The sequence below is a fragment of the Coccinella septempunctata genome, chromosome 7 (assembly GCF_907165205.1).
Source record: "Coccinella septempunctata chromosome 7, icCocSept1.1, whole genome shotgun sequence".
NCBI lineage: Eukaryota > Metazoa > Arthropoda > Insecta > Coleoptera > Coccinellidae > Coccinella > Coccinella septempunctata.
In genome coordinates this window covers 533,659-549,595 of record NC_058195.1, presented here as the reverse complement: position 1 = coordinate 549,595, position 15,937 = coordinate 533,659, and the positions used below count along the sequence as shown (strand labels likewise).

At 40.1% G+C, this 15,937-nt stretch overlaps 3 protein-coding genes across 5 annotated transcripts; 1 reads left to right on the top strand and 2 right to left on the bottom strand.

Moving 5' to 3' along the window:
• Positions 1-379: 379 nt before the first annotated feature.
• Positions 380-8,639, bottom strand: LOC123316598 (trichohyalin-like). 2 transcript variants are annotated; one of them, XM_044902760.1, is made up of 17 exons: positions 8,517-8,623; positions 8,362-8,445; positions 8,005-8,305; positions 7,809-7,937; positions 7,521-7,755; positions 7,359-7,463; positions 7,160-7,306; positions 5,726-7,093; positions 5,379-5,668; positions 3,097-3,558; positions 2,681-3,044; positions 1,777-2,620; positions 1,416-1,718; positions 1,233-1,360; positions 986-1,184; positions 574-937; positions 380-510 (listed from the first exon to the last, which is right to left on the bottom strand). In XM_044902760.1, the coding sequence occupies exons 3-17, from the start codon at positions 8,300-8,302 to the stop codon at positions 479-481; spliced, it is 5,268 nt and encodes a 1,755-aa protein (XP_044758695.1). In that variant the 5' UTR covers positions 8,303-8,305; positions 8,362-8,445; positions 8,517-8,623; the 3' UTR covers positions 380-478. The 2 variants fall into 2 exon arrangements, with proteins under 2 accessions (XP_044758695.1, XP_044758697.1); XM_044902762.1 differs by having other exon boundaries at positions 986-1,169; positions 8,362-8,639.
• Positions 8,640-8,952: 313 nt separating this feature from the next.
• Positions 8,953-14,738, top strand: LOC123316647 (muscle M-line assembly protein unc-89-like). Of its 2 annotated transcripts, XM_044902831.1 has the most exons (6): positions 8,953-9,088; positions 9,142-9,339; positions 9,415-11,575; positions 12,206-12,358; positions 12,812-12,939; positions 14,394-14,738. In XM_044902831.1, the coding sequence occupies exons 1-6, from the start codon at positions 9,071-9,073 to the stop codon at positions 14,397-14,399; spliced, it is 2,664 nt and encodes an 887-aa protein (XP_044758766.1). In that variant the 5' UTR covers positions 8,953-9,070; the 3' UTR covers positions 14,400-14,738. The 2 variants fall into 2 exon arrangements, with proteins under 2 accessions (XP_044758766.1, XP_044758765.1); XM_044902830.1 differs by having other exon boundaries at positions 12,812-14,738.
• LOC123316648 (E3 SUMO-protein ligase NSE2-like) lies at positions 13,243-15,922 on the bottom strand. The gene has a single exon (XM_044902832.1). The coding sequence runs from the start codon at positions 15,820-15,822 to the stop codon at positions 15,157-15,159; it is 666 nt and encodes a 221-aa protein (XP_044758767.1). The 5' UTR covers positions 15,823-15,922; the 3' UTR covers positions 13,243-15,156.
• Positions 15,923-15,937: the final 15 nt, after the last annotated feature.

Genomic DNA, 15,937 nt, shown 5'->3' with positions numbered 1-15,937 from the left:
CATTCGTTTTTCTTTGTTACAACGTCACAAATTCCTAAAATTGACCAGTTTCGAGATATTCAACAAAAAATAGTTTCTGAGGTGAGTAGTGTATTTATTTCTAATTATTCACCTCATTATTAAATGATGGAAGTACATAACATCGATAATTCACATCCCTGAATTCATTACCCCTCAGATTCACCATTTATTAAAGTTTCATGCATATAAAAAATCTTCTGTTGTTGAAAAAAATCTCATCGTAGCTGGGACACAAAAAAAACCACCAGTTTGTAAAAAAGTATATTTACCTGCCCTACATACAAAATAATTTCCATATTCAACAATAAGATAAACCGAAATACGAGCCATATATACAAAAAACAAAAAAAATCAAGACCTCACTGTAAAAACCAACAATGGTAGTCATTTATTTCAAAACATCTCACAAAATTTTATGTACATAAAAGTCTATTTAATTCATCGTCAACCAACTGCATCAAAACGTACCGTAAGGTGGTTGATCTCGATCTGAAAAAAAAATTAAACCACGATTGCCAATCCATTCATTTTTTGAGGTTAGAGCAGACTTACGCATTGACGCGGTAGGTGGCGGCACGTTCATACCCATGGGCGGGGCGTGGCCCATTCGGGGATAGTGCTGATTGGCCACATGAGGAGGCGGAGTTCTATACATGGCAGTGGGCGGGGTCTGATAGGCCAGGTTGATCCTGGACTGTGGCTGAACTACTGGGGTCTGTGGGGCGGTCGTGATACCATACGAGGGCAGATAATGCTGGGGTATATTATTTATAGTGTGAACTTTTGCCCTTGGGGGGAAAACGTGAGAAGGAGGCGAACCTGGAGGTGGCGATGGGGGAGGTAGATTCTCGTACTCTTCGTCGGACGCCGTTGGGGACGGCGGTGGGGGCGTCCGCTGTTTTTTCATCTTCTTCACCTGGAACCAAACCTGATTATCTGTGAAAAAATCGAATCCAGAACTTACCTTCAGTTTTTTCTTCTTTTTCTTCTTGATCGACCCCAATCTCTTGTATTTCTTTGGCTTCAACAGGACTTCCGTTTGAGGTGGAGGGGACGATAGCTCTTCGCCGCCAGATGGCGATGTACCTTCACCTGGGCGTACGCCGTCCGCGAATTGTACAGACTTCCTTTCTCTGTCGGACTTCAAACTGTTCTCCAAGAACCTGAAACATCAAGATCAAATCTGGGAATTTCTGGATTAAATCCTTTACCTCAAGGTACTGGTAGACAAGATACTTCTGGAGGGGTCGAGGCCGGGGGTATCGTTGACCACCTCAGGAACCATAGCGCTCAAATTCTCCCCTTCGGTACCGATGTAACCGTCCAATTCCAGCGCCCTCTACGAAACGAAAAAAAAAATTAAGACTGAGGAACACCGAACCAAATCCACTAACCTTTATCATCTCTTCCGTGGAAACTTTCAACCTCATCTTCCTCTTTTTATCCTTGTCTTTCTTCTTTTTCTCCTTCTCTTTCCTCCTTTCCTCTTTTTCCTGCCTCTTCTTGGTCCTTTCAGCCATCCTCTCGACCAAAACGTCTTCGGCTGATTGTCTATCTGGAACTGTCTTAACCACGGGAGGCGGAGTCTCTCTGGGCGGTTCTTTAGGGGGTGGCGGGGGAATTATAGGCTCCATGTCGGAGGGTACTATTTGAAGCATGTTGCCGACTTGGAGGATCTTCTGAGACGGTGGTGCTTGCTGTAAAAAACCAACAGTTGGATCTACCTTCTCTTGGCGCTGGGCGACAAACACTCACCACTGGTTGGGGAGGAGGGGGCGGCGCGCACAGATCTTCGCTGGGCACCACCTGTAGGTTGTTGCCGACCTGTAAAACCTTGGAAGCCTGCGGAACCTTCGGAGGATACCCGACGTCGATGGAGGTAGCGTGTTGGTGGTACCCGGAGTAGAGGGCGTTCTGTCGCGGGTCCGTCTGCGGTTCCGCCGGCCTCCAAGTCTGCGTCGGGGGCGGTTGGCTCTCGATGCCCAGCACCTGGTTGATCCTCTCGTCCAGCGAGGGTCTCTTCGGCGACAGCGTCAGTCTCATCCTCCTGCAAGACTGCGCCGGCGTGGAACTACACAAGGGGGAACTCGGTCTTTCCGCCGGATATAGCTGGGGGAGGAGGTCGTCGCTGATGGTCGAGTCGGCCACGCTCCGTTTCAGACCCTCCATCGGGCTGAGCCTGGGCGATTTCGAGGAGGCGTCCCTGGGGCTGGGGGACCTCCTTCGAGGGCTGGGTCTCGGCGGCGAGTAGCTCCTCCTCCTCTTGCTCGGGCTCGTTCTCGCCGGGGGGGACCTCCTGTCGCTCCTTTCCGGCCTCCTGGACTGGACCCTTCTCGACGGGGACCTGTGACGAGGGGGCGAAGAACGTCTGTGGACTGGGGACGAGAACCTCCTCCTCCTCGGGGAAGGTTCCCTGCGTCTGGAGGGCGAGGATGGTCTCTTGGACCTATTATCCCTTCCCTTCGTTTCTCCCTCCCTTCTTCTGACCTCTTCGCCTCTTCTACCGCCCGATTCTCTTCTCTTTTCCTCGTCTCTCCTTCTACCACCGTCGTCCTGTTTTCGTCTCTTGTCCCTCGAGGTGTCCAAGGGACTCCTACTCCTGGAAAAATTCGTATTGAGTCCCGGTGAAGAAAGGTCGTCGAAAATTCGTAAAACGCACCTGGAAGGTTTTCTTCTATCGGACCGTTCTTCTATTCTCATCTCTTCGTTCTGTTGGTTTTCTCTCCTTTCCTCAGACAGTTTTTCCTCGTCTTGACCCTCGATCATCTCAGTTTCCTGCGATGGTTCGTTGATAGATTGCTGAAGTTCGATCGGTTCGGCTTCCACGTCTTCCATTTTCCTATTCGAGGGTTGTTCCTCTTCAGAATCATCGTCTAACTTCCAGTTGGGTTCCACCAAAAGGCTTCTCTTCGACGGTATCACCAGGGTGGAGAAAGAAAAAGGTTTAACGGGAGAAGATTTGTCACAAGCCTCCTGTGGACCATCCGACAGTCTTTGAACCTCCCTAGCTTCCACAGTAGACCCTGAAACATCCCAGCTTAATACGACCACGAAAATCCTTTCATCCGTACCTACCAGCATCGAACTTGACCTGGGGGACGCTCTTCACCACCACGGGCATCAAGTTCTGCGTCAGATCCGTCTTGGGCGACGGCACCGGCGCCGGAACCGGCGGTGGTACCTCGGGCGCCTCGCCCGGCAACAGTATCTCGTTCAGTATCTTCGGATCGGTGGTGATGAGCAGTTGGGGTTCTTCGGCGGTCTCGACGCTCCTCCTCCTGTTCCTGTCCCTCTGCGATCTGGAATATTTCACCTTCGTCCGTTGTTGCTGCTGCTGATGTTGTCGCGTCTTGTTGTCCGCGTCGTCCGTGCTGCTGATCACGATGCCCCTGGCGTCGTCGCCGCCGGTTACGGCCTTCATGAACTCCTGATAGACGCTCTCGAGGACGGTGTGCGTGGGACTCTTCTTGGTGGACGTTATCTCCGGGGAACTGTGGACGGTCAGGACGACGCCGGTGGTCTCGTCCGGTTTCTCCGCTGAAAGATACCGATTAGATCTTCGAAAAGTTGATAAATGGGTTTTAACCCATGAGATTCACAAGTATCATGACCACAAAGCATCAAAATCTCGATCTAGTCCTTCTAGCTACAAAAATTGACACCAGGAGCACCGAGAAGTGAACTAAATAAAAGAAATCTGCTCTCAATTCCCTAAAGAAGAAAAACGAGTCCAGTGAAACTACCACAAAGCAAGATTTCAAGATACTACCTTACAATAACTACAAAGGTTCATTTAGAGGAGGAAAGAGAAGATTTTTTCCTGGGTCAAGTAGCAGAGGAAACAGAAATGTATGCATCATTCATTCAGAAAAGACCTACTTTCTCTTGGATTACCCTACATAAAATTTTCGTATTCTTTTACAGGGGCTATACGTTGTTAGAAACTCCAATCTCATTTCAATTCCTACATCGACTCACAGTTTGAAAAAAATAGACTCGAGAACACTGAAATTTTCTGATAAGGTTAATGATCCTCCCAGATTGGTGTTACCTCAAGACAGATATGCCAACGCGACGACACAAGAGGCTGAAAACGATGGACCAAGTAGTAAATTTGATAGATACGACAATTCTAATTCAGAATCTGAGAATGACGATGAGATCTCAGATACAAAGTTAGAAAGATCTGACAGTTTAGAAGCTCTGATGGAAGAGTTAGATGCTGAAATTTCAGGAGAACCTACCGAGGAAAGAAAAACCAAGGTCAGAAAAGAACCGATTGTGGAGGAAAAGAAAATTGAATCAAATTTAGATGAAGAAATTCAAACTCCAGAAGCAAGTGGCAATGATGATGAAGGATTGGAAAAGACTACAAGTGAAGAAGCGATTCATCAAGATAGTCCAGCAAGAGATATCCCCAAATCAAGTGAAAGTGAAGTGAAAAATACTACTAAAGACGAAACAAAAGTTGAAGGTCAAACAAAGTATTCAAATAAGCCACAGTTACAAAAGTCTCCAATTCAGAGGAAGATACCTAACCGTCGTATAAATAACGGCAGAGTCTTCAAGCCTTTTCCACCTCCAAATAATTCCATCATGCTCCCTAATCAACCTTTCATGAATCCTCTTCAATTACCCCAGTTCACAACCGTTTATAACACAGTGCCATCTTACTCGATACCGGAAGTATTTCCCTTAAATGTACCGCCGCCTTTCATACCACCTCCTCCCATCCAAACGCATTCAGTTCCCATAGAGATGCAGCCGGTGGGATTCAATGTCCCACCGTTGAAACCGTTAGTTATAGAGCCCCAGGATTCCGTTCCAATGGGACCCTTGTCCCCCAGAAGTGCAGCGTTTGTGCTTCAAAACCGCGCTATAGTGGAGAAAAGAAAAAGGTCTCCCAGGAGGTCTTTTTCGCGATCTCCTTCCCCTCCTCATCGTCCTCGATATTTTAAGTCCCCAGTGTCTGGAAGATCTCACAGCCCCACCAGAAGATCCCTGAGTCCTGTCAGAAGACCCTTCAGTCCCCGCCAAAGGACCACCAGTCCCAGACGTTCCCCTGCTCGAGAGCGTGAATCCTCATGATCCTAGCGAAATTTCGCTTCAAAATTGCGACAATTTTCCACATTTTCATTTTAGAGCCGGAAAATCAAGTTTTCGTTGGACCACACTGTATAACACAAACCAGTCACCATAAATGGATAATCCCACCTATCAAAACAAAACCTAACCTAACCTCGGTACTCCGTCATCTCATTTGACATCTGACAATTACGCCATAACCTTAAAGTTTCGCGAAATGACAGTTTACGCGTTCGAACCGTCAAAAATATTCCCGAAAACATAATTCCTACCTCCAGCCTTACTCCTAGGTACTTGTTCTTCCTTTTCCCTCCTCTCCTTCGACCTAGATTCGACATAACTGTCCTTCGTATGCCACTTGTCGTGATTCGACTGCGGCTTGTGCCAGCCGGGGGACGGATCCCCCCTGCTCCTCTGCTCCATCTCCTCCATCGATTTCTTCCTCTCCAATTCGTGTATCCTTATCTTTTCCATCTCCAATTGCATCCGTTCCTTGTTCAGGTTCATCCGTTCCGCAGCCAGGATCTTGATCTCCTTCTCCATGTCCAGATACTCCGGCGACCTAAAAAAAAATCGTATTTATCGCTGAAACTTTCGAACTTCGTCCATATTTCTTTACCGCGTCCTGGATCTCCTCTTTTCCTGTTTGCCGAATCTGCGTCTGGGAAACTTGATGTCCAGCGGCATCTCCAGAAGGGAGGAACCTGCGAAAGGATTATCCCCCGGTTGTTTCTTCGAAAAGGCCCTCTCGAACACTTCCTCGTCGCTCTCCCAACCTCGACTGGATTTTTTCGATGACGGTTTGACGATCGGGGAGATTCCGTCGTCGCTCTCCCAGTTCGACTGGTATTCTTCGGTATCCGGTGTCTCTTCCCCGGGGATCATCTCTTCTTTGTCACCCTTGTCAACTATCAACTTTTCTTCGTTCTTTTCCTTAATTTGTAACAAATTTTCCTCCTGTTTCTCTTCTTTGTTTTCATAAGGAAGCTTCTCCTTCTTAACCTTGATCTCGATCAATTCTTCGATTTGTTCTTCCTTTTTGGACCTCCTGTCATCCGTCATTTCCGTATTCCCTTGATCGGAATGTGTTTTTCTCAAGCACTTCTTCAAGTCTTCCTCAGGTTCCGCAGCCTCATACTTTTCAACTTTCACTTGTGTCTCGATTTGTTTCTGCGTCCTTTCTTCTTCTTCGAGGAATTCCTTCTTCAATTTTTTCAAAATCTCCTTCTTCTTCTCCTTTTCCTTCTGTTTCTTCTTCTCCTTCTTGAATTTTTCCGCCTTGAGTTTCTCCTTCTTCCTCGATTTCTTCTCTTTCTCCCTCTGTTTTTTCTTCCTCTCCAATTTTCTCTTTTTCTTCTTCTTCGATCTTTTCTCGTCCGACGAATCTGAATCCTCCGAACTGTACCCTTTCTTCGATTTCTTTTTTTTCTTTTTGTCTTTGTCGGAGTCGGCGGATTTTCTCTCGGGCGTTTCGGCCCATTCATCTTCCGATACAATCTTTTCGTCTTTATCGCCCGCGATTTTAACCTTTTCTTCGTCTAATTTGAATTCCAGTTTTTTCATTTCCGGTGGGAAGAGACACATATCTTCCGTAGGTAACGGTTTTCTCTCTGGCGTCCAGGACATGTTTTCTTCGATTTTTACGTTTTCCTTTTTTTTCGTCACTGTCTCACTTACATGTAAGGAAATAGACTTCCTATCAGCTCTTTCTGCGAAATCTTCGAGCAAAAAATCGTTTGCAATCTTCCTGGTTTCCCTTTCGACTCTTTCGTTCAATTTTACTTTATCCCTTTTTTTCTCTTCTATAAACTTCTCTACTTGTCTGGTCAATTCGTTGGGATCTAAATATGGTTCTTCCTCTTCTTCATCGTCGGAGTACGTTTGGAGGAAAGATAAACCTATAGATGTTTCTAATACTTTGGAATCGACATCCCTCCAATTTTTTTGGTACCAATTTCTTTGTCCGATAGGTTCACTAGGCTTACATCTTTGAAAAAAATAAAGAAAATTAGACATGGAGAATTTATTAGACAAAAACTCTGCTTGTAAATACCTCTTTTTATTTTTGCTGTAGAATTTCTCTAATATAACTCTAAAATCCCTATTTGTCCTTTCTAGGACTTGATGTCTGTTCAAAAATGGTTCCTTTTGTTTGAACATATTGACATTGTAAGCGATTCTGGGTTTAGCTGAAGTATACCTAAAAAAAAATCTGAACAAGCCTTTTCTTTCATAATGGGGCAAATGTTTACCTCAAAAACTTATATGGTACATTTAAATCATCACCCCTTTCATTTTTATAATGGAATGGTTTAATTGGAGCTGGCGGTGTGTCAAAGAGAAGTTGTCGAAATATACTGTAAAAAAATTAATTTCAATCATTGAGAGATTTTTCAGTAACAAAATATAATTACTCGTTTGGTGCATTCCTGATCTTGCTCTTAAAATGAGAATCTTTACACATCAATTTCTCAAAAGTCCACTTATCCCGAATGAACTCTTCCCAATTCCTTGGGTATTTACACTTAGATTTTTCAGCATATTTCTCTCTAGCTGTTGTGATAGTAGGACTAGGCGATCTTCTAGAATTGTCACTCCTCCTGTAATTTCTAACTTTCCTTTCTCGTTTCCGAAAAACAAACTCTGGCTCTGAAGAATTGGTCTTTAATATACAATGGTACTTCAGTAAACATTTAACTTACCTGAAGACTTAGACCTGGACCTACGTATAAGCTTCTCTTCACTCTCAACAGATATTGATTGGGAAAACTCAGCTAGTTTCAATAGTTCGATCTCTTCAATCGTAGCCTTAGCTTTATCCATAGGATTTTCTTCAAGAATAATTATTAATTTGGGAAATTATTAATAGAAAAGAAGCAAAAAAGGTTTCAAATTTACCTTTTTTTGTTCTGAGTCCCACAACTGAAACAGCTTGAGATTCATTATGTTCATTTAGGGATTTTTCATTACATTTTGTTTTACAACTAGAAGAACTCCAAAGCTTTTGTGCAGCAAAAGCTTGTAATCTCTTTTTAGCCTGTAATGCATTTTTAAAAGTGGGTTTTGGATATGAATCAAAAACCTCATCCTTTAACTCAGAATTTCCATCGTTTTCACTTGTATTATGAGATGAACTGGAGGCAACTTCATCTGATTCATTAATTTTATGTGCTTTATGCAATTCATATGAATCCATTCTCTGAAAACAAACAATAATTTAAACATATCAGCAGCGCATATATTTATATAACCTACCTTATACCTAAATTTCTAACATTCTGTACAAGTTTTAAGTAGGATTATTAAGTTAATTGAACATTCAATACATGAAATGAGAACCTTCAAAAAAGATTAGATAGATATTTTTGGAACACCCAGGTTTGAGCAATACCCTGGTCTTAATTACATACATGAAAAAATTACAGTAGAATGAACTCTCAAAAAATTAATTGTATTATATTTATATTTTCTCTATTCATTCAACAAAAATTAAACATTCGTGAGTACAAAATAACAGGGTTAATCAATATTTAGGGATTTTTCATTTTTTGAACTATTTCATTTGTCGTAAAAGAAACTAGCCTGAATTAAATATGTATTTGTTTATTCTTATTTTTCTAAATGATAAGTATTCTTTAAATAACAATTCTTATATGATTAGTTTATTCTCATTTATTTAACATTTCACTAAATTAATTTGGAATTTTGTTTCATGATGTTGGGCATACTGCCACCACAGAACTTATATATCACTTTTATTTTCTGTGGTGTTCTTTACTGAGGCCATCTACACTTGGAACGTGAAAAAGAAAATGAAAATCCCTTTCTGTGGACAAGATCATAGACAAAGGATTTACTTTTCTATGATTAATGTCATTAATGTCAGTTTACGCCATATTGTTAAAGTTGCGTATGCTTGTTTTGGTAATTTATTAAAAATAGGGATTTACTACGTATAGATGAAATGGCTGTAGAAAATAAAGTGAGTATTCGAATAGAAATTGGAATAACTGAATTTCAACCCCTGTTTTTCAGACTGAATATACAGATGATGATGAAGACTTGGAAGCCTTAAGGCTAGCTGCTCTCAATTCCCTAAAGAAGAAAAGCGAGTCCAGTGAAACTACCACAAAGCAAGATTTCAAGATACTACCTTACAATAACTACAAAGGTTCATTTAGAGGAGGAAAGAGAAGATTTTTTCCTGGGTCAAGTAGCAGAGGAAACAGAAATGTATGCATCATTCATTCAGAAAAGACCTACTTTCTCTTGGATTACTCTACATAAAAGTTTCCTATTCTTTTACAGGGGCAATACGTTGTTAGAAACTCCAATCTCATTTCAATTCCTACATCGACTCACAGTTTGGAAAAAATAGACTCGAGAACACTGAAATTTTCTGATAAGGTTAATGATCCTCCAAAATTGGTATTACCTCAAGACAGATATGCTAATGCGACGACACAAGAGGCTGAAAATGATGGACCAAGTAGTAAATTTGATAGATACGACAATTCTAATTCAGAATCTGAGGATGATGATGAGATCTCAGATACAAAGTTAGAAAGATCTGACAGTTTAGAAGCTCTGATGGAAGAGTTAGATGCTGAAATTTCAGGAGAACCTACCAAGGAAAGGAAAACCAAGGTCAGAAAAGAACCGATTGTGGAAGAAAAGAAAATTGAATCAAATTTAGATGAAGAAATTCAAACTCTAGAAGCAAGTACCAATGATGATGAAGGATTGGAAAAGACTACAAGTGAAGAAGCGGTTCATCAAGATAGTCCAGCAAGAGATATCCCCAAATCAAGTGAAAGTGAAGTGAAAAATACTACTAAAGACGAAACAAAAGTTGAAGGTCAAACAAAGTATTCAAATAAGCCACAGTTACAAAAGTCTCCAATTCAGAGGAAGATACCTAACCGTCGTATAAATAACGGCAGAGTCTTCAAGCCTTTTCCACCTCCAAATAATTCCATCATGCTCCCTAATCAACCTTTCATGAATCCTCTTCAATTACCCCAGTTCACAACAGTTTATAACACAGTGCCATCTTACTCGATACCGGAAGTATTTCCTTTAAATGTACCGCCGCCTTTCATACCACCTCCTCCCATCCAAACGCATTCAGTTCCCATAGAGATGCAGCCGGTGGGATTCAATGTCCCTCCGTTGAAACCGTTAGTTATAGAGCCCCAGGATTCCGTTCCAATGGGACCCTTGTCCCCCAGAAGTGCAGCGTTTGTACTTCAAAACCGCGCTATAGTGGAGAAAAGAAAAAGGTCTCCTAGGAGGTCTTTTTCGAGATCTCCTTCCCCTCCTCATCGTCGTCCTCGATATTCTAAGTCCCCAGTGTCTGGAAGATCTCACAGCCCCACCAGAAGATCCTTGAGTCCTGTCAGAAGACCCTTCAGTCCCCTCCAGAGAACCACCAGTCCCAGACGTTCCCCTGCCCGAAGATCTCTGTCACCTTATCGAAGAAACAGGGATAAATCTCCGAGGAGATCCCCTCGTCGTACAAGAGTGTCTCCCAAGAGATCTCCGAAGAGATCCAGGGAATCTCCGAAAAGGATTAAGGAATCCCGTAGGACCCCCGTTAAAGACCGATTGGGTAATAGAAATAAGAACGATGAGAAAGAAGCCGTTGGCAGAGAAGAAGCTTTAGGGAGTCCCACGAAAAAGGTCGAAACTAAGACCATCGACCCTGTTCTAGAGGCTCGGAAAAGAAAATTCGAATCTAAAGAAATCAATATTAAGGAAAGGGTGATCAGACTGAAGCCGAAAAAAGATCCTGCCCAGAAGGATAAAGAGTCGAACAGTCCCAGCGTGGAAGATCCAAAATCTAGAATCGTCGAAGAATCTGACGATGTAAGGCCGAAACAAACGACGGAAAAGTCTTCCACCAAACCTCCGGTTAAAGAAGGCACCAGCACCAGGATCGTGTTGCTCCCGAAGAGCGAAACTAAAGTACCCGCCCCCGAAGAACCTCGAGAAGACCAGCTGGAGGACGCCATCAACGAGCTCGAGATGCTTCTGAAGGACGACGAAGCCCTCGAGCTGTCCGCCAAAGTGGACGATCTATTCACGGACGAAGAGGTCGACGATAACGAAACGAAGAAATTCGCCGCCGCCAAGGAAGACGTCTCGGAAAGAGTCGTCGCAAACGGCGCCGCAAAACAGCCCCTGGAGAAAAAACGCGAAACGAAAAACAAGTGGAAATTCGAAGAGGCCAGGAAAGACGCGGCGAAGAAAACCAAGAAGGAGCCTCTGACCAATCCGATCGAAAACAGGAAGATCGAGATCAAGATCAGGAATCCGTCCAAGTACGAGAAGAACGGTACCAAAGCGCAGGGCTCTAGGACGGTGGAATTGACCAAAAAGGATACGTTTAGCGAGGATGAAAGCGAACCTGAGATTATTATGGAGGAGGAGGAAAAAGAGATTGACGAGATCGCCCCTAGTAGAGAAGGTAAATATTAAATACTTCCGTAAATTGAGCGAAGATTTGGGGTTAGGTTCGGTGGCTGTCTTTGAAATTGTGAGAATCTCGTCGTGAAATGTTCTAGATGATGTGAGAAAGCCAAAGAATTGAGCTTTTCCTCGGTAGTGGGACGATATTTTTAGCGTCACTTCTCCAACTGCAGGGAATACGAGAATAGCCTAAAATAGGAGGGAAAATTTGAATAAAGTCGTAAATTGTAATGAATTTTCGCAGGTACAAACTAGAGTTTGCAATTTCTACTCGCAATAAACGTATTTATTTTCAAAAAAAGTTACGAAATTTTCGACATTTGACAAGTCATCAAAGGAAACCATAGAATTTATGAGGCTCGGCTAACTTCACGTTATACACCGATGACAGCCGATTTTTTCGAAAGGACCTGAAGTTAGGTCGAGGACATGGGCGTAACATTCCACTGGGCTTTCAAGATCGAAAATGGTCAATGACGTGTTCTAACACATTTTTTTTTACGAGGGAACGAAACATAATAATCGCCTGATAATTATAAGTAGTCTAGAAGGGGTTTTTGAATATTTTTCGAGTAAAAATTATTCATTTCGTCAGTTTTCCTATAAAATTTCTATTCGTCTATTCCAGGTGATCTTAGGGCTCAGCTAAGCAGAAAAAGGGCGGAAAGACAGAACAAACTCACATCGGTCGAGGGGGTCCAGTCCAGACTCCTGCAGAGCGCCCTGGAAGGAGCTGTATTTAAAAAAAAGAAGTCGAAGAAGAAAGAGAAAGAACCCAAAGGTAAGTGTTCATGAATAAACTCGATAACCCTATCCAGTAACCTCCTTTTCCCCCTTCAGAATGCTGCATGGTCAAGCGATTGATCAGAAAGCATCGCTGCATTGCAGGCCATTGCGATTTGGCTTTGCGTTCAAAGAAAAAGATCAAACTTTATAGGAGAGTCGAGATATGCAGGCGATTTTTGACAGGTATCCAATCCTTTCCCTACTTCCCATTTACCTTTATTACCGATGATGAATGTGGTTAAAAATTAACGGCATGCAGACAACCGGCTGAATATTTCTTTAACCTTCAAATGTCTGATCACCTTAGGAACATTTCGGTTCATAAGTGACACTACTAACAGTGAATTCTGGCTAAGGAGATACTTTTTGAAGAAATTGCGGGCTTGCCGTTGGTTTTTAACTGGCGGGTTCAACGAACACATTTAAACCTTCGCTTTTTTTTTTATAGATGTGAAATTGCCGATTCATCTTCGTCTAGGAATAGCTCATGACTCCGACGTTTTTGGGGAGTCTGTTGCCTCCGAAAAGAATTCCAGAAAAAAATCCAAAAAAAGGAAACATGCTGATATGGAACAGGTATTGTGTTTGCTAAGAATTTAATAATTTATCCGTTATTTTAGCTTTATTATTTGTTACACGTTTGTTGTAAAAAATGACAAACTAATGTTTCACGAAACAGAGTCCTTTGTTGGCTATTATTGAACGTTAAAATTTTTTATGGATTTCAAATTATTCCTAAGATTTTATAAATTGATTCTACTTGGAATTGTGTCATGAAATATTGTTTTCTCACCGAGTGCTGTGAAATTGTTTCTAAATTTTCTTTGTTTTTTCACACCTTTTTGCAAGAATCGAAATTTTTCTGTTTTTTTCTTCTTACGGAAATTCTGTTTGAATCAAGCTTTTTAAATCTTTTCTTCTTCGAGTGTTTGGTGTGTGCATACATGAATATATATTATGTATCCCGAGAATTAATCGTTCCCAAGTGTTCCTTCTGAAACTTGACTGTGTTATCTATTCATAACCTGTGATAATTCTGTGATATTTATATCTTTTATAAAACTGTTCATTATTTATTGAAAATGTATTTTACTTTTTATATGGTACTTTTGTATCTTTTTCATGTGATATATGCATTTTTGACGGTTTATTTTCACTGGCGCCGTATAGAATGCATACTCTCTCTTCGATATGTAACAATATTGAACTGGTAACATTAGCATGTCCTGACCTTGTATCCTTAGCCATCCCCCATGAAATTTGAAAACTAACATATAAAAATATGTTCCTCTAGTTGCAATTTTTCCCCTGTATAAATCTATCTCTTATTGCATGGACCAGTTCCTGAATAATATTATTTTTAATCACGATTTTAGCGTATATTCTTTGAAATTATATCTTTAAATCAAGAAAAAAATATTCACGATTCAATTTGTAATAATGTAGATGAGTCAAATTGTACAGGGTGTTCCTATATAAGTGTCGAAACATGAAACTAGATTCCTCCGGAAAAAAATATTTTTCTTTTATACTTTTTGCCATTTATGCCATCATCCTAGGAGATATTTGAATTTTGTCCAATTTTACAAACTTCAGTTTTATTGGGTAGATACTGGGTTATTCATACACCACCTTTTTATTTGTTGGTTTAGTGATCTCAAATTTAATACTTTAAGCTTTATGCGATTAGATCTTCGAAATTTTATAAAAGATTTCCAATAAATAAAGGTCAATAACAGGACGGAAGATTTAATGAATTGTAACATCAAACATAAGAGTTTATTTCATTCATTGTTAAACCTTTAGCCTTGTTTGAAATGTAAATGGTCAATCTTTATTATTTAACGTCAATGTTGATAGTTCATTTGTTTAAATTATCTCTAGGGACTGGTCTGTTTTCATTCTTGTAATACCACCATTGTAGTGAACTTGAATTTTTATAACGACTGTGCCTACATTTGTAAATTTGTTGTGTAGTTTAGATGAAAAATATTGGCAGGAAAATACTTACAGATAATTGTTTATGATAGGTATAACCGTTCTCTCACAGCTAGAGTGTCCACAAAAAATCAACTAGGAGAGGCATCCATCAAAAGTGAAAAAAAAAGACTCTGTTCTGATGATTTAATTTTATTTTGAATTTCAGCTGTAAATATTTTTGGGGAATTTATTTCGATTTATGATATTTTTGTAGATTAATTTTGTATTAAAATATGTTTTCTTTAATTGTATATTTCCAAGATTTGTAAAAATAATATTCAAAACCTATTAATTAAGTATAATAAAAACCATATTCTAAGATTTATTATTATATAGTTCTCTTTTTATTATAAGATCAGGTCATAATTTTAATAAATGTAACACTTATGTATATATTGTATAGTTTTATTTATAAATATATTTTATTTTTTTATTGCAAATTTTCATTGTACCTGACCACTGTAAATTTGTACAAATTTTAATTACAAGATTTTTTTAACATTCTTAGTCTCTTCATTTCTCAAACACCCTCTATTTTTTTATTTTTATTCATTATGAAGTGACTTCCATATAAACTTATATTTGATGTTTTGTTTCTCAAGTAGGATATGAATAAGGTGAAAAAAAGTTGCCTTATTGGGTTATCGCTACATATAATCTTGTTTTTTAATGATTTGCAAAGGAACAAAATTAACAATTTCAGGAAAAGTCATGAAATTTCGATGAAATTTTCAGCAGTTTAAAACCATATGCAAAAACACAATTTTGATGAATATTTTATTGCACAGAAGTAAAATGTTGACATGAATATTATCATTCATTGTCACTTGAATCTTCTGCATCATTATTATTCTGTAAATATAACTCTACTTGTTGTTTCATTCTTTCGTCCAGTTTCAAATGTTCTGCTCTAAAATTAGAGTTAGTACATCCCACATATGGACATTTTGCCCTGCCTCTTCTTTCTTTGATATAATTTAAAATTGTTCCATAGTCGAAGTAGTGTCCACAAGCTAAGTTTTTATATGGTTCTTTTATCACCACCTTACTTATAGGATCAATGGGCGGTTTGAAGACATTTGAACAAAGTAAAGAATCATCTACCCTATCAAAGTTAGCATCCGATAGTCTTTCATTCTTTGGTAGAACTTCTTGGATATCGGTGCCAGAAAATATTTCTTTCCAAATGTCAGTTTCATTATGTATTAACTCTGTTTCGTCTTCTTCAACATATTTTTTATACAGAGCTTCAATATCAACGTCTGCGTTTTCATGTTCGTTCAAATCGTTCTTCAATTTCAGTAAGGCTCTATCTGCTTTCTCTTTATCGAAATTCTCTTCTACGTATTCCATTGTTACTTTCTGTATGATGGATCTCAAGTGGGTGTCATCTTCGAGGTATTTATCAGATAATTCTTTGCAACTTCTCAAAGAATCGACACAGTGTCCTAGGATATTTTCGTAACTGTGAGAAGACATTGTTCAATCTTTGGTTCGACTTTAATTAATTCACTATTTTTCAAATTCAAACCGAAAACTGACATATATATAACCTAGCTTTTTAAGCGTTTGAACCATAGACTAATTCAAAAAA